A 25,858-nucleotide genomic window follows, 5' to 3' on the forward strand; every position below is an offset into this window, starting at 1 on the left:
TATATTATTTTAATTCAATGATGTGTATTTATTATCCGCAGCATACGCATGTGTAATGAATAGATCCATTTGATGAAAGAAAGAAGTTAACGATCACATGGAAAATTAAAAATGAAATCCTTGATATAATTTTACCTTAATTGTTCCTGAAAATTACAAGTTTAAGTTTGTGTATGTGTCGAGAGTTGAAATAAAAGTTTAAGAAAGGTTTAAAATAATGGTAATTATTATAAAAGAGAAACCGAAAATTTGAATAACATTTATTTTTTATTTAGCTTTCTTTGAGAGAAAATGTAGGTAAGAAGTGAATTAGTAATATTAATTATACATAAATATTTGTTTATAATATTATATAGTATCATCACATCATTATAATACGTCATATAATTTTTTTTTAACATAAAAACCTTATGATCCAAGTCAAGATTACATCTATCTTAATATCAAAAAGTTTCGTAATCCCAACTTTAGCGCTTCCTTAATTTGAAAATAATAATGTCATATAATTATGGTAAGTTTAGATGTTCTCTCTATTTCTATATGTACAGAGATGTTGTAACTACGTAGCTTCTGTAGCGCGTTGAACTCTTTTGTAGGACATGCTGTTGACGCTATCAAACAATACCATAGTCTCTAGACTCTAGAGAAAGAGAGACGCATGTTATGTTTGGCAGTAGTAGTAGAGTAGGTATATCTGTATAAGCCAATTATTAATCTTCTATATTATGTAGGTGAATTTTTTGGTCTTCAGATAAAACTACATTTATTTCAAAGGGGTAGAAGATGTAATAATAGGTACAATAAACATGAAAAACAAAATATACAAAGTATGAAAAACATGGCGTGGGTCACCCACTGACATAGTTATTTATACGATTAACTGTAGCACTTAGCTGGCAATTCCAATCATGCGATGTATTTTATGCAATAACTATTCCAATATTATACTAATTTAAATCTTATGTAACATACACGACATTTATTAAAGATTTTAATGAATATGTGGTTATATTTTATTAACGCTTTCATAAAACTAAGTTAAGGTTGTTTTCCGGGCTCGTTACATAGAGATACAATTTATTATGAAACATAAACTGTATAGTTGGTTGGTTCAATATATTATACTAGCATTTATACATTACCTAACATTATCAATCATTTCATCCATCTTTATATGTAATACGAAATATGATGTCGATCAGTGGTTAAAATATCAAAATCTTTATTCAGTAAAAGTTTATGAGTGACAATCTTTTTGAAATAGCTGTCTAATAAATTTAACATAAACAAGCCTACATGCAAATCAAATAAAGGATCCCACACTCACTTCCCCGATTTCTTGCGGAACCGGAGCTCAAAAACAAAATTCACACGCCGCAAATCGATTGATGTCATTGCCATGGCAATAAACTGTCACTTTTGTTGACGTCCATTCTTCATGTGGGAATTCAGAAATAGATGTTTTGTTGTCAGTAAAAGTTTGATCAATGTACATGGTAATATTATGTAATGACTGCCTGTACATGTCGGAATAGTATAGTATACAATTCAGCTTGTAAAAACATAATGACTGTGAGAGTATGAGGATAATGTCGCCAATCAATTTGTATTTTAGTGTGTGTTAGGTACCTATGATATTATATGTTCATTTATATACATTTGGAGTACGTATTAGTTTAAGTAACAAGTAATACTCAAGCAGATCGTATGCTTTTATTCTACGCCTTCATCCACCTAAATTTAGAAGATTTAATTTAGAATTTATAAAAGCGATTAAATTAACTGTAGAACTTTAGAACATATAACATAGTATTTTGTAACATGAATTCGAAAAACTTTCGGTTCAACTAGTTTCATACTCATTACATCCAATAATCGACAGCTTAATTAGCCCCATAACAATAGAAAACACCGGTACAACAGTTAAAGACAAACCCAAACTGCGTGTAATGACACTAATCACTATTCAAAAAGAGTAAGGCTTCATTACGATTCACCGCCCGTGACCTTCGTGGTCACTTTCCTTGGGTACGTGACCCGCCTGCGCCATGACGATTCACTTTCGGATTTCAGTCCAATATTAGTGAAATATTCCTATGCATGCGGTCAATGATCTTGGCTGGCTTGGCTCTCGACTTTATTTACGTTACCTCATGAACTTGATTCCGTGATTTGTGAGGTCAAGGTGTTTTTTGCATTTTATTTTTGTATATAGGTACTAATGAGTTGAATGCAATGTTATCATTAACAGGGGTATCATTATCACTATTTCTTTTTATTTGTTTATTTTATATGATTTACTACCCGGTTTAGTTGGCAATCAATTCTTATTTAAAAAATTATGAATCTATACATTCATAATTTTTTAAATAAGAATTATTATACTTACAAGGAAATATATTTGATTTATTCTAAAACTTCTATTGTTAACACTTATTATGTAATCTCTAAATTCTCTGTTAATATGTTTACTTTGAGTAATAAGTTGAATGCAATTGGCTGTATTGTTACTCACGGTACGTATTGGATTATCCTCATGAGGTATAAAGAATTCTTAACGAAAATTTAATTCAGAAATAAATATGTACTTACTTATATACGTATTCTTTAAAATTACAGGCTTTTAGATCATTAAAATACATTTTCTACATTTGTAAAATTATATTGTACATGTTGAAAACTTGAAAGAGCCTAGATTATTGTGCATAATGACCTTAATGTACAGCCAAACCCGGATATCTGTGTAGTACAATAGATACGCTGATTCATACGAAAGCATCATACTATTAGTTGAATAAGAATAAATTACTAGAGAATGATGTATAAGTTTAAAGTGGATATTGGTAAAATTAGGCACAATGCAAAATTGCTTTTTGAATAATAATGCTTTGTCATTGTATTTAGAAAAAGTTAAAATTATTTTTGAAGAAAAAGGGTCACTAAAATTTATATGTAATAAACTTGATGAAAAGAAGCTTAATGAATGTACCTTTGCTTATAATCTTATTATTAAAGAAGTCAAGATTTCCTCATAATTTATTCAGTGAACTAAAATTAATATAAAAAGTCTGCAACACAATTACTTATCTCTACATTTTCTAAGAACGTAATCTATTTATCACAGTAGTATCAAACTCAAGTTCTACTTAATTAACATAAAAAAATAATCTTTATGTATCAATTTCATTTTTCGTATCATATTATTACGCAATTAGATAAACGCAGTGATATCATTTTACTATACATCATATAAAGCGGGTTATATTATAAATGGCACTTAAATCGCCCATAAACGAAAGTTTGTAGAACAATACTCACATTTGAATTATGTAACAAGACATGTAAGGGCCCATAAAACAACGGTAGCACTATAACCATGACTATAACGCACACTTGTGTTACAAAACATGACCAATTTGAACAGACGCTTTTCTTGGGCGAAAGTAATGAGCCTGAAATGGAGTGAAAAATGTGTCACTCGATGCAATCACTATAGATTTATTAACGAGCAATTTGTAACTGTGCTGATTCTATTTTAGTAGAAGTGTCTAGTTTACTATTTTACTAGAAGTTTAAGTAGGCTAAAGATATACATTTTCTCTTAGCATTTTCCTGACTAGTGTTGTAAATTCTGTTAGCATTTGGACAAGTTAAGCTATGTAGAAACTCTGAATATAAAAATACTAGTTAAAAAACTATTCACTTATTATTTTTTTAATGCGACGCGATGTCAAAGATAGCATTTGTAACAAACAAGGTAACAAATTAAAAATTTCTTAGATAGTTTGATAGATTGCTTAATAGGTACACGGTCTTGTATTATATTATCTGTGACACGGTATAGATAAACAGCTTCCTTAAAAATTACATCAATATCATTTTGTTCCGTATGTGAGCTATATAATTAAATACACGCTAACTTTTGCGCTTATTACCTACTGGTATTTTCCTTCTTTCACCCCAAGAAAGGTGAACGTTATGACATAATAATAAAAAAGTAACAAAGCTTTACGATGTACAAAAAGCTCTATCGAAGCTTCATATGAAATACGTAAAAAAGTTCAGTGAAACTAGATCAAAAAATAATTTATAAAGCACTACGTCAAATTATTGTACACAAAAATAAAGTTCTACTGATCTAATTTTATTAAGTAGAAAGTATTTCAAACACAACATACAATATTAATTATCAAAATATAATTCAAACTTAACATGATTAAAACTATAACACATGTTTATAGCACACCACTTACACATACTCCAGTAAAGATGTACTCAGTTAAAACGATATAAATCACTGATACAATCGAAACAAAAGAAACCACAAATTCAAGATAAATTCCTTATCACGCTTCTGAGTTATGAAAAAGATTGTTCTGGATTTAATTTACCGCAAATCGTTCTAACTAACAAAGAAGTGAAACTGAATAATTGATCACGTCTTGCTTTCTATTTTTACATTATTCTTAAGCGACAATAACTTGTATTTGTTTAACTACAATATTTGGATAATAGATAAAATTGTATTGTAATATTCAAACGGGTTGAAATAAAAGCGTGCCTTTTGTAAGACGAGCTTTCATTACACAAAGCTTTTGCATACAACAATCATATAAGAACATAAAGGGACAGTAAATAATTTTGTGCAATTCAATCTACTGGCCAATTTGATAATTAGGTAGCGAAATTTAAAAATACAAAAAAAAAAGTTTTTTTGAAACATTAGCTGTTGTAGACAAATAAAGTAGGAGAATCAAAAGTTTACCTACCTACGTTTTTTCATATTTACCAAAACTGCAGGAACCCTAATTCTTTTCCTGTTACATGTTAATTGAATGAACATAACAAGTGCATGATAGATTCATTACATTCTACATATGTTTCATACTAAAATGTAAACCCAACCGTTATGTACACAAAAAGTAGAATAATTTAAAATGGAAACTGATTTAAACAGTGTAAGCCGGTCATACTCGTTCTCGTTACAAACAGATGGTTGAGTCAAGTGGAAATTTATCCCATGGGAGATGCTATGTTTAGTATGAATTTTATGTAATAGGAAATGTAACAAATATAGTTGATAAATAGGTAGTTAGTACAAATGGTGAGTACCTGTGTAAGCTCGTCTAAATCGAAACAAAAATCGCGATTTGAAAATTCATCTTATAGCGTACTTTGCCAATGTATAAATTTTTCTGTTACAAGCTTAGGTATTCTGTGAGCTTGTCTCAAAATTTTTCGTTCAAATTAAATGAGGTGTAAAACTTGTCTAATATTAGCTTTGTATTTGACTTATTTTTAAGGAAAATGTATCGATATAGTAGATATTGATTGTTGTAGGTATTGTATGGAAATGTTTCGAATCAATAAAATAAATATAAAAAAATGTTGGATAATTAATGTCATGAGAAAATTAATGTGAAATATGACCATGTTATAATTCAATTGACATAGACTAGGTACCAGCTTTACTTATTGGTTCTGTTAATAGAGCGGTACAGATCAAACGCACTAGTAATGTCTAACCACAGTGTCTAACGGCTATTATTTGCATACGCATTGCTCTATCAATAAAACAGGTACACACGTAGATCACTTACTTACTTGTAAAAAATCCCATATACTTTTTCTTACTTGTTACAGATACTTAATAATTTAGATCAATTATTAGATGATTTATTTTTGCATTCAGTGTCATATTTTTTATAAAATTATAATTATAATAAATTAAATAATATTCAGTCACAACTTACCGCTCATTTTTCTACGGCTACTACACACATACATATCTATCACAAAATAAAGTTGAATATACACGCTCGCATCACTGTCACAGCACTATGGTACACACAAACGCGCGCGCAGGCCGCGGTCCGAAACGTCTGAATGTCTGTGAGTCGAGACCGACGAGCTTGCTTCTAGGGTGGTGGGAAAAATATATGGAAATTCGTTTTCAGTGAATCGATTGGCCTAGTGGTCTCCAATGAATACGTCTATGAGGGTGTAGCGTGTTACCAAATTGTTCGTTAATGTTATGTAAAACTGTTGAGTTCATTTTATATTGAAATGTTTTATATTTAGACTAAAAAGTAAGTAGAAGCTGTTTATGACATTAATACCAAATTAATGTAAAAGAAAATTGTTTATTAAATTTTCTTATTAATAGGAAAAAGAAAAATTGTAATCTGAAAACAGGAATATGTAAATTGAAACCTGTATAAATGTGTATATATGTATATAACATGTTACAATAATTGCAGTGTAACAACTAGCAGCGTGTGATTAAATAATAACTTGTTTATGGCTCAACACACTTTCTTGTTCTTATAAAGTTTATGTATATTTATTTTATACTAGCCGATCGTCCGAGTTCTGCCTGGTCCCCAGGATAGAAGAAACAAAGCCTATATGTGACTCAGGATGCATTATGGTGAAAGAATTTTTGTTATCGTACCAGTAGTTTTTGTGTGAAAACATTACAAACAAAAAAAAAACATATTTTTCCTCATTACATTCAACATAATTTGTTCTAAATATACCGGAAAAAAATTACACACACAGTCAGTCATGCTATTTTAGAAATTATGTATGTATTGGGCGGAATCTTCAAGTTCTTAGGGCTTTAAAGTTTACCATTCACACCATGACAAAGTTACGAAATACCACATATTTGCCCTTTGCATTGAAATGCCCATCGATCGTTACGATAAATAAATTATAATCCATAGACCTTACTTTCATAATGATTTCTATTCAAGTCGGGCTCCAGAGCGCATATACACGCGTGAGCCTATAATTTCTCCCGGCTCTTTGAATGTAAAATGTATGGAAAGTGCCTCAACAATATAATTTTGGGCAGCCGATAAAATAGAAAGTCATAATTAATTATTACGTGGTCCTTGTTCGCGGCTTATATAACTATCAACAATATTTACATGGCAGATGCTAAATTGTAATTGATATTACTGTCCATACTGTAATGTAATTTGCGAAAGTGAACCTAGCTATCTTTTTTCGGATTTGCAAGTTAGAGCTAAAAATGTTTCTTTTTTTAATTTAAATTTTGGGTTTAAATAAAAAGCACGGTAAACACAATTAGATAATAGTTTCGTATTTCGCTATCTGAAATGGTGTCATGACTCTTTAAGTACAAATGGTATCAAAAAATTAGGGATATCTATTATAAAATTATACATAGCTGATAGCTCTTACTAAGTATCTTAGATAAATCCTCTCCCTTAAGGGATGTGGAGCAGATGCATATTACATCTGTATCGTATCAATTTTCACCAGACTTCTGTGTCTTGCCAGAATTTTATGTTATTATCCAGTGAGTATCAACCCCGGAACCTCTGGTTTCTACACTCACGCGTTAATCACTGTACCAAGAAGGGCGGCCAGCTTATATCACCTTTTTCTCTAATCGTAGTCATAAACACAAATGTAACTTTAGGTAAGATGCATGTTACAAACGTAAAATAAATTAATGAACCGTCTTGTACTTGCCTTGATTAATTTATTGCTCTGTACTCGTAACACTAGGAAATGCGAAAAGCAATTTTCCTCACATTACTGACATTATCCAATCTTTACCGGAAACTGTAATTGCTCACTTCCGAACTATTTCGCGCTATATTATGTGCTTAAATTGCAATACAATATAATAATTAGAAATACGTCATATTGTGCATTTTAATAGTTTTTCAGGCATTCAAAAACACGGATAGAATTTTTCATAATTGGGGTATATTTTTAGTGCCAATATAATTCAATATTTTTCTCTATATTAATTTTTAATGACTGATATCGAGTCATTCAGGGTATGATATATAAAATGAAACCAAGATATATGTACATATTAATTGTAATTGAACCAGCAAATTTTAATTGAAATTATATGAAATGTATTTGAACAGAGGCAACAAAAGATCGATCGATCATTTTCTACTAGTACATTCCTCTAAAATCTCTCCGACAGTATTCAAGACTATATCTTTTGTTTCCTTATTTTCTTCACCCAAAGATTTCTTGACTAACACTATAGTCCGAGTTATCAAGCTGTACTTAGATATAAGTATCTTTCGTTCCTGTCTATGCTTCTTTATAGCAATTTTGAGTAATATTAGCCAATTTTTGAGAAAAGTTAGGAATTCTATAGACACGTCTTGCGCTAATTGGAATCTAATAAGGGTGTATATCCAGGGTTGGCAAGTGAGAAGTCCAACTAATTTTGGATCGTTTTTGTATACAATAGCGTGTTTAAATATTGAGCTTAAAGTTTTCCAACCCGCTGATGAACGATGTTCAGAGTCCTTGAAATATTGTTTACATGAAGAAGAATTAAGGAAGAAATAAGTAGGTGTACTAAACATACAATGTTGATATTAAACATGTTATTTGAATAGGAAATAATGAAAATAACTAATTTGTGATGAGGCAATGCAATGAATACAGAACAACAAGAAAATAGTCAAGTGAAGTTATGAAGAATAGTTCGTGGTTCCTTAAAGACAATTTATCGTTATCATTCTATACTCAACAAAAATATATGGAATCTTTAGTTTCTATTGAATTGCGAAAGTAATGTATAAAATTATGAAATACTTACCCTATAACAAAGTATAACTTGTATTCTAAACATCAAAGCTCTCAACGCGTTACACTGCTGGTTCTGCGAAGGTATCTCCTCAATAGAGTACGTCAATACCAGCGGTGTATGTACTCCAGAACTTAATACGGTATATATCAGTTGTAGTAAGGAGCTACCCCGATCACCGGAGCTGTCTTGTTTGAGTGATCTTACTAGCATATCGGTTTTTACTTGTAAATGGGATTTTGCCTAGAAATAATACCACAAAAAATATATGTAAAACGAGTTATATACAGGGTGTAATCGTTAAGTGTGCACAAGCGATTATTCCGAAACTATTGCAGATATCAAAAAACTTTAAACTGATATCGAAAGTACTTAACCTAATGTATGGGAGGGTTTCAAGTATTTTTTTAGATATTTCTCGTTTTATTTTTAAAAATTTATTATGGCCATTTTACTCATTAGGTTAAGTACTTTCGATATCAGTTTAAAGTTTTTAGATATCTGCAATAGTTATGGAATAATCGCTTGTGCACACTTAACGATTACACCCTGTATATTATGTCACACCCAACTGGTTAAAACAACCGTTGCGAGACTACCTTTTCTGAAATGATACTGCTGGATATCTTTCAAGTAGTTCAAGTTATCAGACTCTAGGCTATTTATTATAAAGGCTGATTTAACCAGTTGGCTGCGACATATACAATTATACATAATATTTTACACATTACACACGAAACAATATGAATTGAATAAACAAAAAATATACAAATTATGAAACTACTACAACTAGGTAAACTTCTATTATAAATATGATAAGAGAAGTAGATAGTTAGGATTTTGTTAAAGACAATATAATATATTCAAAAAGCATGCACGTTTTATCGACAAACTCTATTTGTACATTCTTGTGCAAAAGCTAATATTAGAAATACTATTGAAAAACACATGTAGCCCTTTTTTAGATAGTTTAATAGCCGATGGGAATTCATATTATATTAATAGTGGTATTATTAAAGTATTTGATACACAAAAACTTACTTGATAATTATTTTTATGGAAGTATTGCACAATATATGAGAGCAGCCGTAGCGCAGTACAGGCTACGTTCTCATCCGAACTGTTTATAGTTGTTAAAACTTTGGACAAGAAACCCGGCTTATTTGTGTATGTTAATAGCACTAAAAACCACGATTAAATTATATAAAATATATTTTTTTATTGACTTGTATATGGAAGTGAATCATTACGAAATTATTTAATTAAACTTTTTACATGAATAGTTACATAAAGTTTAATTAATAATAGGTATGTGGAAGTATGAACAAGTAAATTTGCAATACGTAATTGAAATATTTTATATCAATTTTCAGTTTTATATTAATTTAAAATATATGAACAGGTGGTTAAGGAAAACTAATTAACATACCCTTAGAATCCTTTTGGTCACTCGCAAATTGCAAAAGCAAAAGACACAGTTTTAGACACACATAATCATAATGAAACCTTATTTCCAAGTCACTAGAATTTTCTGGAACGTTCTTTGAATAAATCGTAGTTAATAGCACAGAAATTTTCAAACACGCTCCTTGATCTAATTCCGATGGTAATAAATTAGTTGCCAAGGCGAGGAAATAGCAAATGTTTGTGTCTGGAAATTATTTTTGAATATAAATTGATACATAAAAGTTCCAAAGTTTAATCGATTTATAAAAAAGCTATACGATTTATAAGGATGTAAAATAAATAGTTACAAGGTATACTATGGACGTAATAATAAAATAAATAATGAGTGAGTACATTTAATGTGATCATTAAAGGAACTACATCTTTCTATCCTGTCATCGGAATCTAGGCTTAGCTTCGTAGACTAGATACCGGATATTAAAACACTGTTAGGGCGGCCGTACACGGACCGCTCGAGCAGTTAACGGCTGAGCGTCGTACTGTACCGTCTACCGGGCTGTTACCGCAATAATTATGGCATTAAATTACCGTCTAAATTACTGCATGAACTGGTGTGGTTACACTACAGTTTACCTAGATATGTCGGTAATGGAGAATGTTCACTAATTTTGATTATTAGCACTCCATATTCTCTGTCAAAAATAAATAATACTAGTGAAAAAATTACTTCGATACGTCAATTATTTTCCGATTTAGAAGTAAAACAAGTTGTAAACGCCCGGTGATGGTGTGACGTCACACTACAACACGCTCAATCTGGCTCACTCAGTCCGCTAGCGATCGCGCGCCCGCGCCGTCGAAATTATAATTAAATACTTTTAAAAATGTCCAATCCAAATACCAGAAAATCATGTGTTGTTCCTAAATGTAAAAATACAACTACCAATTCGCCGGATAAGTTGTTTTTTATAGTTGCAAAGGAAGTAAGCTACATATTATAATATTTTGAGAACATTGCAGCTGTTTTGCGTTATCCTTTGTTTTCTATACAAGTTTTAATCTATACTAGACTGTGCTTCTGCTCTGCTCGTATGGGCTAAGTATAGGTAGATGGCTAGTAAGATTTTTTCTTGTTTTAAGTTGAGAATGATATGGAGAACTATACTAAAATATAAGTTGGTCGGGGGAAGAATTAAACAAAAACAGGGTATAGTTCCACACAAATTCAAATGTCAACAGGAAAATGAAGATAAACCTCAGAGATCAGCAGTGCAAAAACGCAATCGTATAGAATATTTTGAGAAACTATTAAATAAAGATGAAACTTTGGTATGACTGTTATTTTATTAAACGAATAATAATTACTATTATTGGACTATTAACGAAATTCGCGGACGAAAACCCATCAAAATACTGCGCAAGCTATAACACCTACTTCAGCGCTGCCGACTTGATACTAGGGTGCGTATAAAGCAAAATTACCAATCTTCTATTAGATGATACGTGTAATATTCAAGACCAAATCTAAAAAATAAAATATATAACAAACTAGATGATATGTTCAACGATTCTGTTCAATCAAAAACATAAAATATTAAAATTGACTCGATAAAAAAAAATCACCAAGTTAGCTCTAATTTTCACACTTTTACGTTTTCTACTAGACATGGTAATACTTAAGTATTATGATTTTTTTTTTCATAAACAATTATATTAAAACATTTGCAAGATATTTGTCAGAGAATTTTGAGTAATTACTAATTACTTTTAGTTTTGGTTTTATCTGCGATAAACCACTTTTATCGTGACAAAACCAAACGTTTATCTCGAGAAAAAAAGAGCGCCAAAAATAAAACCAAAACTAAAAGTAATTACACAAAATGATTGACGTATATCTTGCAAATGTTTTAATATAATTGTTTATGAAAAAAAAATCATAATAAGTATTACCGTATTACCATGTCAAGTAGAAAACGTAAAAGCACAGACTAATAATAATATACTACGTATACAAGTAAAAGTGTGGAAATTAGAGCTAACTTGGTAATTTTTTTTTTATCGAGTAAATTTTAATATTTTATGTTTTTGATTAAACAGAATCGTTGAACATATCATCTAGTTTGATATATATTTTATTTTTTAGATTTGGTCTTGAATATAACACGTATCATCCAATAGAAGATTGGTAATTTTGCTTTATACACACCGCGCGGGGACGCGGCCGCGCGGTGCATTGTGACGTGACGTCACAAGCGGTCACGTGACTATTAGCGGGACTCGATATTTTTCGAAACTTTGAATGCGTATAAAATCAAAACTACTTGGTATTTTTGACTACGACAAAAACTAGTGTATTTGTATACATACAGGCTTTACTGAGACACAATTTCAAGGGATTTGGCATACCTAGTAACATTCTTCATTATTGGCATTTACCGCGGCATGGTAGAGGAGTGAGTGGGTAGAGGAGTGGGTGGGTAGAGGAGTGGGTGGGTAGAGGAGTGGGTGGGTAGAGGAGTGGGTAGAGGGAGTGGGTGGGAAGTTTGAGCGGGTGGGTAGAGTGGGTGGGTAGTGTGAGTGAGTGGGTAGATGGAGTGGGTGGGTTAAGGAGTGAGTGGGAAGTGTGAGCGGGTGGGTAGAGTGGTTGGGTATTGTGAGTGGGTGGGTAGTGTGAGTGAGTGGGTAGAGGAGTGAGTGGGTGGAGGAGTGAGTGGGTAGAGGGAGTGGGCGGGTAGTGTGAGTGAGTGGGTAGAGGGAGTGAGTGGGTAGAGTGAGTGAGTGGGTAGAGGGAGTGAGTGGGAAGTGTGAGCGGGTGGGTACAGTGGGTGGGTATTGTGAGTGGGTGGGTAGTGTGAGTGAGTGGGTAGAGGAGAGAGTGGGTAGAGGAGTGAGTGGGTAGAGGAGTGAGTGGGTAGAGGAGTGGGTGGGTAGAGGAGTGAGTGGGTAGAGGAGTGGGTGGGTAGAGGGGTGGGTGGGTAGAGGAGTGGGTGGGTAGAGGAGTGGGTGGGTAGAGGAGTGGGTGGGTAGAGGAGTGGGTAGATGGAGTGGGTGGGAAGTGTGAGCGGGTGGGTAGAGTGGGTGGGTATTGTGAGTGGGTGGGTAGTGTGAGTGGGTAGAGGCGTGAGTGGGTGGAGGCGTGAGTGGGTAGAGGGAGTGGGTGGGTAGTGTGAGTGAGTGGAAAGATGGAGTGGGTGGGTAGAGTTGTGAGTGGGTAGAGGAGTGAGTGGGCAGAGGAGTGAGTGGGTAGAGGGGTGAGTGGGTAGAGGGAGTGGGCGGGTAGTGTGAGTGAGTGGAAAGATGGAGTGGGTGGGTACAGTTGTGAGTGGGTAGAGGAGTGAGTGGGCAGAGGAGTGAGTGGGTAGTGTGAGCGGGTGGGCAGTGTGAGCGGGTGGCTAGCGTGAACGGGTGGGTAGAGTGGGTGGATAGAGGAGTGAGTGGGTAGAGGGGTGGGTAGGTAGTGTGAGTGAGTGGGTAGAGGGAGTGGGCGGGTAGAGTGAGTGAGTGGAAAGATGGAGTGGGTGGGTAGAGTTGTGAGTGGGTAGAGGAGTGAGTGGGTAGAGGAGTGAGTGGGTAGAGGAGTGGGTGGGTAGAGGAGTGGGTGGGTGGAGGCGTGAGTGGGTAGAGGGAGTGGGCGGGTAGTGTGAGTGAGTGGAAAGATGGAGTGAGTGGGCAGAGGAGTGAGTGGGTAGTGTGAGCGGGTGGGCAGTGTGAGCGGGTGGCTAGCGTGAACGGGTGGGTAGAGTGGGTGGATAGAGGAGTGAGTGGGTAGAGGGGTGGGTAGGTAGTGTGAGTGAGTGGGTAGAGGGAGTGGGTGGGTAGTGTGAGCGGGTGGGTAGTGTGAGTGGGTGGGTAGTGTGAGTGAGTGGATAGAGGAGTGAGTGGGTAGAGGAGTGCGTGGGTAGAGGAGTGAGTGGGTAGAGGAGTGAGTGGGTAGAGGAGTGAGTGGTTAGAGGAGTGAGTGGGTAGAGGAGTGAGTGGGTAGTGTGAGTGAGTGTGTAGAGGGAGGGAGTGAGTGGGTAGAGATAGTGGGTATGTAGTGTGAGTCAGTGGGTAGTGTGAGTGGGTAGATAGAGTGAGTGGATGGGTAGCGTGAGTGGGTGGATTGAGTGAGTCGGTAGGTTAAGTGAGTGGGTGGTTGAGTGAATGAGTGGGTGAAAGAAAGCATTTTCAAAACATGTAAATGTGTTTCTTAAATGGGATCCTAAAGTATGTTGTATGATACTTATACAGGGTGTCAGTTCCAATAGTGTAACAGCGTTATGTAACTGCTGTTCACATAAAATATAAGATATATTAAAGATAGGAAGTCATTATGGTTATGTGACTAGTGTAGAGTATGGTAATGAGTCGTACACGGACGGCTCGAGCGGTCGGTCGTTGACGGCTCGAGCCGTCGGTTGTTGACTGCTCGAGCCGTCGCTACCAACCGCTCGAGCCGTTGATTTTTCTGACTAGTCGAGTCATTGATTTTCACTAGCGCAGTCAACGGCTCGAGCTGTCGGTGTATGCCGCACGACCGCTCGCGAGCCGTCAACGGCACGGTGAAATTTCCTCATGCAGTTGACGGTTTGAAGTGCCGTACACGCGACGGCTCGAGCCGTCACGTGTACGGCGGCGGTGAATGAATGCCTATAGTTCACCGCGCGGTCGCGGCTTCAAGCGGTCGGTCTGAACTGCTTGAAGCGGTCCGTGTACGGCCGCCCTTATAAATAAAAGTGGTTCTGCCATTCACGAAGAAAAGCAGCCCTTTAATTGGATGTGAAACTTGTTATTTTTCTGGCATAATTAGTGAAATATTGAACTAGGGATATTACCACTATTTTCGTAATGACATTGTTTTTATATCTCATCATTTCTTAACATAAAAAATATTTTTATTTCTTTATTTCCAACGTATACCTATTGCATGTTCACAGTCTATCAAAGTCTTGGACAATACACCGGGTAACATGGACCAAATTAAAACTCCGAATTCTTCTTTAAAACCTTCATCCCCTTCTTCCAAACATGAGTTAAGAGATTTCATACAATTTGATACTATATCTGTATCTCTTATTTTAGTAAGAACATCGAGAAGTAGTTCCCATACTAATGGTTCTTTTACAAGGTCTTCTGGTAGAGTCGTTTCCGTTTTTAACCATTGTGAAAGCTAGGAATAGTTAAATTAGACAATAGATAAAAAAATGTATTTTTGAAAGACATTTTTCTTATTGATTATGATAAAATATTGCAAATTTTAAGTTATTACATATATACTGAATAAATGATGAGTCAAATGTGGGTACATTGAAAAATAAACGTGGTGGAAACATATTAACATTTCATTTCATTGTTACATATACGTTATACTTACGACAATCATTCTAATATAATTCGGTATTCTTAAAGAAGTAAAAGCCCAGAATAAAATAGCTGGATGATGGGTATAGTATACCGCAGGGTCTGGTTGTAGGAAACTCACGAGACGATCTGTGGCTTTTTCCAAATATACTCTTTCATTTAGGGATTCTAATGAACCGTTTGAAATTGTTGACATCTATACGGAAGTAATTATCAAATTAAATGTTAAATAGTGGTAATTTGAACATAAATAGGAAAGCTGAATGTAAAAATTTCCAAAAATTTTCATATTATCATAAAACATTTTCTCCCTTTTTTTTTATAGTGGGGAAATCTTAGATACCCCCGGCTCCCGGGGATGGAGCCGTGGTTATGTCGGATTTCTACCGACTAAAACCCCACTCTGTTCCATCGCGCTGCTTTGGACGGAACTGCGGGAACGGTTACGACTCTACCGCGTGTCCCGCCCAGCAGATGCCCGTTTCCAGGCCCACCACTAGAACCCCCCTCGCTGGTGGCTGCTGGAACGAAGGCTTACGCCAAACATTTTCTCCCTACATAAAAGGCATCGAAAAACATTTAATATTTATCGAGTTTTTTTTAAATGTACTTACACCAAGAGGCAATATATTTATAACAAAAACAGAAATATGAAATATACATATATTCCATTGAAAAGTTACATTTGGGGTTGCATTTTTTAGAGGACGCAATTTTATTTTTTTGATGTGTAGGGGGGTTCAGTGTGAAGCTATCACCAAGTTTGTGGGGTCGCCACCCTTGTCCCACGGCCGCCATCTTGAAAATTGCGGTTGATATGGTTTTTACGATATATCTTTTTAACTATTTATTTGATAAAAAAATTGTTAACATTGTTTGTTGCAAATTAAATTCTCTACAACTTCGGTCCAGTAACTTTTTGTCGTAGAACTATAAATAAAAAAGTTATAAGCGAAAATGTTCAGAAATTAGAGATATTTATATTTTTCAATAAAACTTTTTTTATCATTTTACGAAGAAATGATATCAGACCATTATTGTAGATTGTTTTTTGAGGAACAACTTTTATATACAACATTTTTTCATTAAGTAAATAGCTAAGATTTTACAGCGCTCCGAAGTGAGTACTATTTTTCAGTACTCCTAACTATACATATAATGGCTATTGGCTCTTTTCCCAGACTCCAGAACAATGGAAAAAATGCAAGGTTAGGCCTAAAAAATGTAACATTTCAATGGAGTAATACGTAGTTTGAGAATTTCATACATAGCTTACAATAATCTGATTATGCTGTAAGAAAACTAACCATCCGAAAGCCCAACAAATTAACAACAATTTATATTAACTATTAAGATTTAGTTATTAAAATATACATTACAGAAAAAACAAGCCAAAGTGCTCTTATAATGTACGAGGGTGGTACAAAAGATTTCGGTAGACGCAAAATGTGTTCCACTAAATAAGGCAACAGAGGTGCCGTAGATTCTTCTGGACTAAAAGAAAATAAATAAAAATGAAACAAAACTATAAATAAATTGTAGACATAAGTAATAATATAATAATTGTGGATATTACTTCTCTGTGGATTGGCTGTAGAAATAAATATAAATTAATAAACTGTAGGGCTGATTCTTTTGTAATTGTACGCCAATACTTTGGGGCTTTTCGATGCCATTTTGAAGTTCCACTAGACCCATCTACAAAAACATAGAGTACCTAATTTTTAAAGCAAATTGCGATATTTTAAAAAATCTAAGAATAATATATTTTAGTTTCTTACTTGAATATCTTTAGCACACAATTCATTTGAACCAGCCAAGTTAATAAATAAGTACTTTTCAGTAAGAACTTTTAAAAGCTCCCCTAGTATGAGTGTACTTAGCTTACGCACTACGGCATCGTTGCTGAAGGATAAATATAAAATTTTAAATATTAATGAAATATACTTAATATTATTTGCCCTATTTTTCTGGTGGTTGCGAGTACCTAATCAAATCGATATAGGTATGTGATATTTATCGTCAGCATTAATAGTTTCCCAATTCCCAACAATAAACAATAAAAAATGGAGAAAATGTCAAACACATACAGATTAAATCACAAAAAAATATTGGCAACATCTTTGAAAAATTCTCAATAGGTAAAAAAAATTGTTAAAAACTTAGCTATCTTATTTCTATTCCATTGAGGTTAGAGGTGGTTAGAGGTTTTTGACTGAATTAAACTGGATTCATAATTAAATCTATTAGAAGCTATAATTAATTTTTACTCACCGTTCTATTTGAACTTTAGGTAGTGCAGCCAAATATCCTTTAGATAGCAAAACGTCACTGAAATCTGAGAGCGCCTCAGAATCAGCCTCGTAATAGAAACTAAGCAATAACTTTAAGAATGTACCATATTCTTCTGTTGCTATACTATTTATGTTGTCCTGATGACCAAATTTGAATCATTAATACTGGTAATTATTAACTAAATTACTTGCAGGTAAGTAATAAATAAATGAATTGATTCGATTACAATTGATTTGAACAAATTCCGTTTATTATTTTTTTTGTTTATAAAAATGACCTAAGTAATATGAAAATAACAAGGGGTTTTAAACACTAGTTTGTAATATATTTTTATCCATTTTTTAATATAGAAAATGATACCAACTATAATGAGAATATTATGAGAAAAAAGAAGTCATCCTTCATACAATGGAGAGCAGTCAAGAAATATACTAATATAATAAAATTTGTACTTACCTTAACAAATACAACCATTTCTGTTATACCTTGATGAATAATAGCCTTTAATTCCAAAGCAAACTGTTTCAAAGTATCGAATTCGTTCTTATCAGTTAAAATTTGGCTCACAAAATCAGTTGGACTTTTCGATTGCTCGAACAGTTTTATCAATCTATTATACAAATGTAATATAAATAAATTTCCATACGATAAACATAAACTTCCACAATTTTAAAAATATGTGGGTAGTATGCAATATTATTTACCCCTTCTTTGGTACTTACCCTAAAGAATTAATACCTATTTGACAGGTAACTATTAAAAATACTCCTATATCGCCATCTCCAAGTAAAACTTGATGATTTAAAGCTGATATCAATAATTCTAGCCACTTCTTTATAATATCTACCAATTCTTTCGCTATACTACTCTGAATTAGTAAATCTTCTGGTTGGTAAGAAATTAACTCTTGTAGCACTAAAGCGCTGGATAAAATACTTTTAGAATTCGCGCTTATATTCACTCGGGTTGATAAAATGTTAAAGGACGCTAAAAGCTGTTCTGTGTTGTAAGCGCTTTGGTGGGATAGAGGCGATGTGGTTTTATATTTTGCTATCCTGAAAATGTTTTTTCGGTCACGGAAATGGAAAGAAAGGGCATGTATTATTAACTAATTAATCGTCCTGACGTTAGCCAGGTAGAATAAATATTAATTTTTTCTAGTCTACTCGATTTTCTTAGCACAAACTGTTTCATATGACATGAGATTGTCGGACGTATATTATGATATCGTAAACTTTATTGGATCATACGAAAAAGTGAGTTGAAATTTCCATGAAGTAAATATTAATAGTTATCGTAAATAAGTTTTACCCGCTGAATAAATCACATAAGAAATGCAAACACGCGTCTGTAGCATTAGGATTGATAGCACTAAAATGAGCTAATGCACGTAAAACCGCCGCCATTGCATGTGGCGCGTGTTCTTCTGAAAAGAATTGTTGCTCCGTCCATATTAGCCTCAAACATTGCAAGACGGATCTGAAATTAAAATATATTTAAGTATGTAAAAAAATAGTCATTTATTATATTATCCATAGCATTCGTCTTGTTCGTTTGTACGTCCTACTTCAATATATTGTTTCTAGCTTTACCTGAATAAATTGAAATCCAAATTCGATGTAACTTCACATAAGAAAACAGTTATGTCGTTTTCAAGCAAATATTCCACCAAACGAGATCTCTCGTTTGAATTTTTATCGTACTTGCTAATAACTTCGTTCAAATACCCGCAGGCTTTTGCTTGTGCGGCGGTATCTCGTGACGTCAACAGCCTTTTTATATCACACAAAGCATTTTGCTTACCACTTGGATTGTAAGTGCGGTTAAAATTAGAATGAACTAAGCTAAACATATTTAACTACGTATTTTATTCTTAACAATATTTAGTTACTGAGTGCTACTGATTTGTTGGAATAACAAAGAAGAAAAAATTTAAATTTTTACCGCCGAATTCTAAAAATGTTTTTTTTTTTTTAAGCTACGCGACTTTTAAATCAAGTCATAATTTTTATCACAAAATATCCACATAATATTTTTCTTTCCTTTGTACTTATCAGTACTTATGTATTTAGATCGGTCCAACATGTGGTCCAACAAAATTAAATTAATATTTTTTTATATAGGTATGTACTTTCTGTGTTTTAATAAATCCTACTAATATTATACATGCGAAAGTATATTGAACCGATTTCAATAAAATTTAGTTATATACGCACACCAGTGCAAACTTAGCACCCCATCTATGGAATTTTGGGTCGAAAATGACCTTGATCGTTAGGTCCCCGTTAGGTCCTTTAAGGTCCACCAATTTTTTCGTTAGGTCCCCTTTAGTTTTTTTTTAAATAATTTTTTAAATTTTAGGTATAAAAAAATTACACTTTAGCACCCCATCCATAGAATTTTGGGTCAAAAATGACCTTAATCTATAGGTCTTCGTTAGGTCCTATAAGGTCCCACAATTTTTTCGTTAGGTCCCCTTTAGTTTTTTTTTAAATATTTTTTTTTTAATTTTGGGTATAAAAAAATTACACTTTAGCACCTCATCCATATCAAAATTGGCGAATTTTATCAAAATCGTATTCTTTACCGTTAGGTCCGTATAGGTCCATCATTGAAATTGTTAAATTATTTATTTTATTAAAATCTATATATTTATAAGAAAGTCGTGTTAGTTACTCCACTTATAACTCAAGAACGGCTGAACCGATTTAGCTGAAAATTGGCAGGGAGGTAGTTTAGAGCCAGGAGAAGGATATAGGATACTAAATATGTACCACGGGCGAAGCCGGGGCACTAGTTATAAAATAATTGAAACCTGCGCATGCGCCTTAGAGCATTAAGACATGCGCACATCATACATAAACAGCGCGAAATTTAAATTGGTATCGTTTCATTTATTAAATCAATAAATAAATCTATACTAGTCACGTCTGGTTCGAAAGATGAGACTGGCTTTTTATTTCGAAAATTTATTTGGCAACACTTAACAGTTAACTGTCATTAAAACCTGAGTTGTTGATGTGTCAAAGCTTGTCAAAGTGATTTTATTTTCTGCGATTTTAGCTTAGGATTTTAGTGATTTCTAATAATTGAAAACTGAGTTGAAAACATGACGAAAACTTTAAACTATGATTAATAAATTTAAAAAGAAACAATTTGAAAGAGATGTAGTTTTCAAGGAAAAACACACAGTGTGACTTGATATTTTGATACTTTTCATCTTGATTGCATTGCACATTATATGATTTGTTTAATATTATTATTATTATTTTGCATGGATGATACCAGTAATCCAGTTATAAACTATTAAAGCAACAATATAAAATTGAACGATCTGTCCGTTCAAAATGTTTAAAGACACAAAATCAGTATCTCAACGAGATTTCTTCTATGACCGAACCATGTTATTCATGTTGAAGAGCAGTACAAAAAAAACAAGATGGAATAACTGCAGAAATGGAAGAGTTAATGATGTCAGAGATAATGATAGTGATTCTTATTCTTTATTCGCGGCTGAACGCGGCTTTTAGATTTAATATGATTATATTGATTAAACAAAATTTAATTGTATTTTATTATGTTTTTTATTACTTTCACTAGCTGTTCTTTTTTTTATCTGTATCAGATAACTGTACCAGATTACATATATATAATATTATATAGATGAAGAGTTTGTAGAGGTTGTTAATCTCTCAAAAAAACAAAGCTCGTAATAATAAATTAAAGTATCAAAACTTTATTTCCAACTATAACCTAAGTTACCATTAGGTTACCTTAATATGATGATTTTTTGAATTTGCCGCCTTTTCCAGTCTTATCTTTCGTTAGCCGGACTATCACCACAGTATCACCATATTTCCTACAGTATGGCGACGAATGTACTTGTGCAGAGAAACGGAGGGGAACTGGCGGGGGGTCGGGCGACGCGGGCCGCTTAATGCAATCACGCTGAGTTTGCATTAACTATCGCGAAAGGACGACGCAGTCGTATTTTTTGTGTAATAATTTTATTATACATAGGTACTTACATATTCTATTATGGCGCGCAAAAACTGTTCCGTTTACGGATGTAAATCTACATTGAAATCCCAGAAGGAAACAATATTTCAGAAAGATTGTATTAATAATTGTATCTGTTGAATTAAAATCAAAGCTATGTATATGTTGTCCTCATTATTTTCTAATCAGATTGTACATCCCAATGCGAATGCATTACTTCTTAAATGGTATAATATACAATTAAGAACATCCAAAAATAAAGTGTCCACGTAAATAATATTTAGCAGTGCAATATCTGTAATTATATATTTATGAACAAATGATTACATCAGATTTAATAATCGCAATTATTTTGAATGTACATATGAATAAATGATTTCATCATAATATTAATAATCACAATTGTTTTATTTCCCATTTGTTGCAACCCTAGCGTATTTTCGTGTGGCAGCGTAAGTACCTACGCTGGCGGCGGCATCGCGCGACATCAAAGGCGTTTCCTTACTGTAGGAAATAATATTGTAATACTGTGCTATCACTATCATTATTATATTATACATAGTATAAAACAAAGTCGCTTTCTCTGTCCCTATGTCCCTTTGTACGCTTAAATCTTTGAAACTACGCAACGGATTTTGATGCAGTTTCTTTTAATAGATAGAGTGATTCAAGAGGAAGGTTTATATGTATAATAACATCCATTAAATAGTGGAGAAGTACTGCTATTTTTGAGGTTTCTAATGTGATGTCGTAAAAAATTACCAGCCTTACTTATAAAAACTGACTGATCTGTTGCATAAACACCTCTCAGTTAAATAACTCTCAACTCCTTAAACAATGATTAAAATAATCTTAGGTAGGTACTTATAAACCTATCTCAGCAGTCTCTCAACTAAGTTACGTCAATATATGTATTTTTTTCTAGTAACATTATCGAAATAAAACCCGCTATTCACGTAAAACTTGACTAAAAATGTACTTTTTGACAAATATGAATGGTAGACTTTATTTTGTATGACGTTTAACTGACAGGATATTGATAACTTTCAAATTTCAAACATTTGTACAGATTTGAGATTTTTGATAAATTCAAATTCAGTTTTAATTTAAAATGAGTTCAATGATTTACGTAGTAACTAATACTTAATCTGTGTCAATGATCAATAAACGTTCTCGTTCGACGAATTGGAGTGAGGAGGATAAGGTACGTAATGTACACAAGAAATCTAATAGAATGTACTTATTTCCTTACATGTTTTAATGCTTATTAATAAATATATATTGCTCTTTAGAAAGTGCTTCGAAAATAATTAGTGCTCGAGCGAGCACATATTATATTAGAGAATAAGGATACGTCGACTAATACAAATACAGCAAAAAAACTTGCATGGGAAGATGTTTTGTCTTGGTTATTTTAGTTTTACTTATTCTAACAGTTTCTTGTATTTAATAAATTGTTACAGTGTAATAACATTATTATTGTATTTATATTTCAGTTATAATATCATTTCACTCCATAAAAGGGACTTAAGCCAAATACAAAATCAGTGGAGGAATTTGAAGAAAGCTAAGGCTTCGGAACACAAATTTAGAACGGCAAGAAACATGACAGGCGGGGGACCTCCGCCACCAAGTCCTCCGCCTGAAGATCAAGAGCTTATAGCAGCTCTTCCTAATGAGTTTGTGGTTGATAACAATCCTTTCGATAGCGATGCAACACATGGCCAACAGGTTTATATTTTTTACATTTTCTACTGCTATTATTCCTTAATTTGGAATATCCATTAAGGGATAATAGCGCTATGCATATATAGTTTTTTATTGTGAGATTGAGTAATTATATTTTATATATTTATAGGAAGTTACTAAGGAGTCTGCTGATGATACATTGAAATTGAATGAAAATGATGAAAGCACTGCACATGCATAGGTAATCATATTATATAATAATTTGTATAATATTTTTATCAGTTATGTTATACAAAAATATCAGTATTATAAATAAAATTTATATTATTTTAAAATAATTATTATTTTTTTATTTTTAGCCTGAATTGCCAAATTTCTCCACTGAATTGCCACGTATAAATCCTACACATCATATTTTCAAAGCTAAACCAAAAAAAACGTAAGTATGTAATGTTGAAAATAGAATTTCATGAAATTTCCTGTGCTTATTGTTCAGCTGTGATTTATGTGAAATAATGTTTAATGTTTATGTTATTTTTACAGTGGGAAATCAAATTCCAATTACGAGCATCAATTATTCCTCCTTGCAAAAAAAAGCAGGGAGGAATTAATGAAGCAACAACAAGAGTTGCATCTATTAAGAATAGAGCAAGAGAGGGAGCTTCACCTATTAAGAATAGAACAAGAGAGGGAGCTTCACGAGAAGAAGCTCCAAATACTTGCATTAGAGGAGGAATATTTAAAAAAAATAAATTTTGAAAAATAATAAAATATGGTTTTTATTGATTAAAATAAGTTTCAATATAAATGGCCCTGTTTATATTTTCGTCTTCATCTTCTATATTATCAGGGATAGTTGGATCGATTAATAATTGATTTTCAAGGCCTGAAGGATCTAGAAAAATACAAAATAAAGAATTAAAATATGCTTATTTTTTATGTATTGGCATTATTAAATATACTTTGTTTACATATTAGTTTGCACAAATACCTTGATTTAAAATAGACTCATTAAAGAGTATTGCTAAATTGTGCAAAACTGCACAAGCAACAATAGTGGTCTTGATCACTTGCAGAGACCCTCGCATTGTTTCGTTGAGTATGCGGAATCTTTGCTTCCACACCCCAAAGCAACGCTCTACAGTATTCCTCGTTCGTATGTGACTCAGGTTGTACCTTTCTTCTGCCTGTGTCCTTGGTCTTAATATTGGTGTTAGAAGATGCGAAGTACAAGGATACCCGCTATCTCCAATCAGCTTCCCATGAAATTCATTCTCCTCAAACCTCCGCTTTATTGAGCTTTCTCTATATATGCGGGAATCATGTGTACTTCCTCTCCAGTGACACACAATATCGCAGATTTTAAGGTCAGAGTCACATACTACCTGTAATTATTGTCATCAATATTATTATAAATTAGAAACACATAATAGCACACATAACAATGAAAATTTATTACTTTAAATACACTATGATCAAACTAAAATGTTATTGTACAATGTTCATACTTGAGTGTTAATGGAGTAATGTCCCTTCCTATTAATTAATTAGTACAAGTACCTAATAATTAACTAGTACCCAAGCCTTAGTTGAGCTTACTGTGGGACTAGGTTGATTTGTGTAATAATGTCCTATAATATTTATTTATTTATTTATTTATTTACATACTATATGGGGATGGTGTTGGTACTAAACAACATGTCTGCATCGCAGACTATTTCGCAGGCCCAAAGTCGCTACCACTGCTGGAAGTAGACGAGGAGCTGACGTTCTTCTCAAGTAATGCGGCGGCACAGTATCTGTTTCCGGTGCTTGATCTATCAGCTAATGGACAATGGTAAAACTTTTCTAATGAATACAAACAAAGTCAAATTAAGGAGTATTAATTTTAACAACTATTTTAATATGCTACTATTTACATAATATATACATTTCTTATTAAGAACTACGTACAATAACCATTTAAATAAGTTTAATTTTTACTATTTACAATCCACATATTATATTGAAAGAAACATTTTTTAAATAACATGTAATGTCCTTAGCTATGTCAATTAATTTCACACATAACATAAGCACATTATAATATGTGGTGTCTTTAAATAAAAATATAATATTACTTACATTTCTTAAGACCCTCTTTTAATCAATTTCAGTCAGCAAATGCAAGAATGGGAGGCAACACGTCTCCAACCAGCCATCGCTACAATATTAACGGCTAAAACCGTATCGTCTGATGTTAAGGAAGTGACGCAATCATTATTACGCATGGTTGATGGGTTGTTGAGTAAACACAAGTATATAATTGGGGTAAGAATTATTAAGAATGAAAAATTTCATATATTATGTATAATTAACTAGCCGCGCCCTGCGGTTTCACCTGCGTGGCTGCGCTCCTGTTGGTCTTAGCGTGATGATATATAGCCTATAGCCTAGTATAATAAAAGATAAATTGATTAATTAGTACTGTCCAGCCTCTCCACTCACTTTGCGTATCTTAATATGAGTGCAATCTATTGCACCAATGAATCC

General features: G+C 33.2%; 2 protein-coding genes and 2 long non-coding RNA genes across 5 annotated transcripts in view; 2 read left to right on the plus strand and 2 right to left on the minus strand.

Moving 5' to 3' along the window:
* LOC149481854 (uncharacterized) overlaps window positions 1–5,914 on the minus strand; it is a 14,440-nt gene extending 8,526 nt beyond the window's left edge. Inside the window, exon 1 of the mRNA XM_089704681.1 lies at window positions 5,754–5,914. Coding sequence (XP_089560807.1) covers window positions 5,754–5,787 — 34 coding nt within the window. The 5' untranslated portion in view covers window positions 5,788–5,914. The remainder of the gene's footprint in view (window positions 1–5,753) is intronic.
* Window positions 5,915–7,884: 1,970 nt separating this feature from the next.
* Window positions 7,885–19,490, minus strand: LOC149481855 (uncharacterized). The gene is made up of 14 exons (XM_089705156.1): window positions 19,231–19,490; window positions 18,950–19,117; window positions 18,361–18,693; window positions 18,095–18,248; window positions 17,618–17,775; window positions 17,125–17,248; window positions 16,920–17,041; window positions 16,723–16,837; window positions 15,357–15,539; window positions 14,903–15,152; window positions 10,026–10,247; window positions 9,638–9,777; window positions 8,609–8,839; window positions 7,885–8,312 (listed from the first exon to the last, which is right to left on the minus strand). Exons 1-14 carry the CDS (start codon window positions 19,488–19,490, stop codon window positions 7,938–7,940), a joined length of 2,835 nt encoding a protein of 944 aa, XP_089561282.1. The 3' UTR covers window positions 7,885–7,937.
* A 372-nt stretch (window positions 19,491–19,862) lies between these two features.
* LOC149481856 (uncharacterized) lies at window positions 19,863–21,208 on the plus strand. Its single transcript, XR_016316786.1, has 2 exons — window positions 19,863–20,676; window positions 20,927–21,208. It is a non-coding gene; the product is annotated as an uncharacterized LOC149481856 (long non-coding RNA).
* Window positions 21,209–22,790: 1,582 nt separating this feature from the next.
* Window positions 22,791–24,097, plus strand: LOC149481857 (uncharacterized). 2 transcript variants are annotated; one of them, XR_016316794.1, is made up of 5 exons: window positions 22,791–22,841; window positions 23,134–23,368; window positions 23,496–23,567; window positions 23,686–23,765; window positions 23,870–24,097. It is a non-coding gene; the product is annotated as an uncharacterized LOC149481857 (long non-coding RNA). The 2 variants fall into 2 exon arrangements; XR_016316795.1 differs by lacking the exon at window positions 22,791–22,841 and adding an exon at window positions 22,869–23,045.
* Window positions 24,098–25,858: the final 1,761 nt, after the last annotated feature.

Source organism: Colias philodice, chromosome 16 (genome assembly GCF_061535455.1).
Source record: "Colias philodice isolate Cphi_HAF_F1 chromosome 16, ilColPhil1 Martin Lab GWU primary, whole genome shotgun sequence".
In the NCBI taxonomy this organism is placed as follows: domain Eukaryota; kingdom Metazoa; phylum Arthropoda; class Insecta; order Lepidoptera; family Pieridae; genus Colias; species Colias philodice.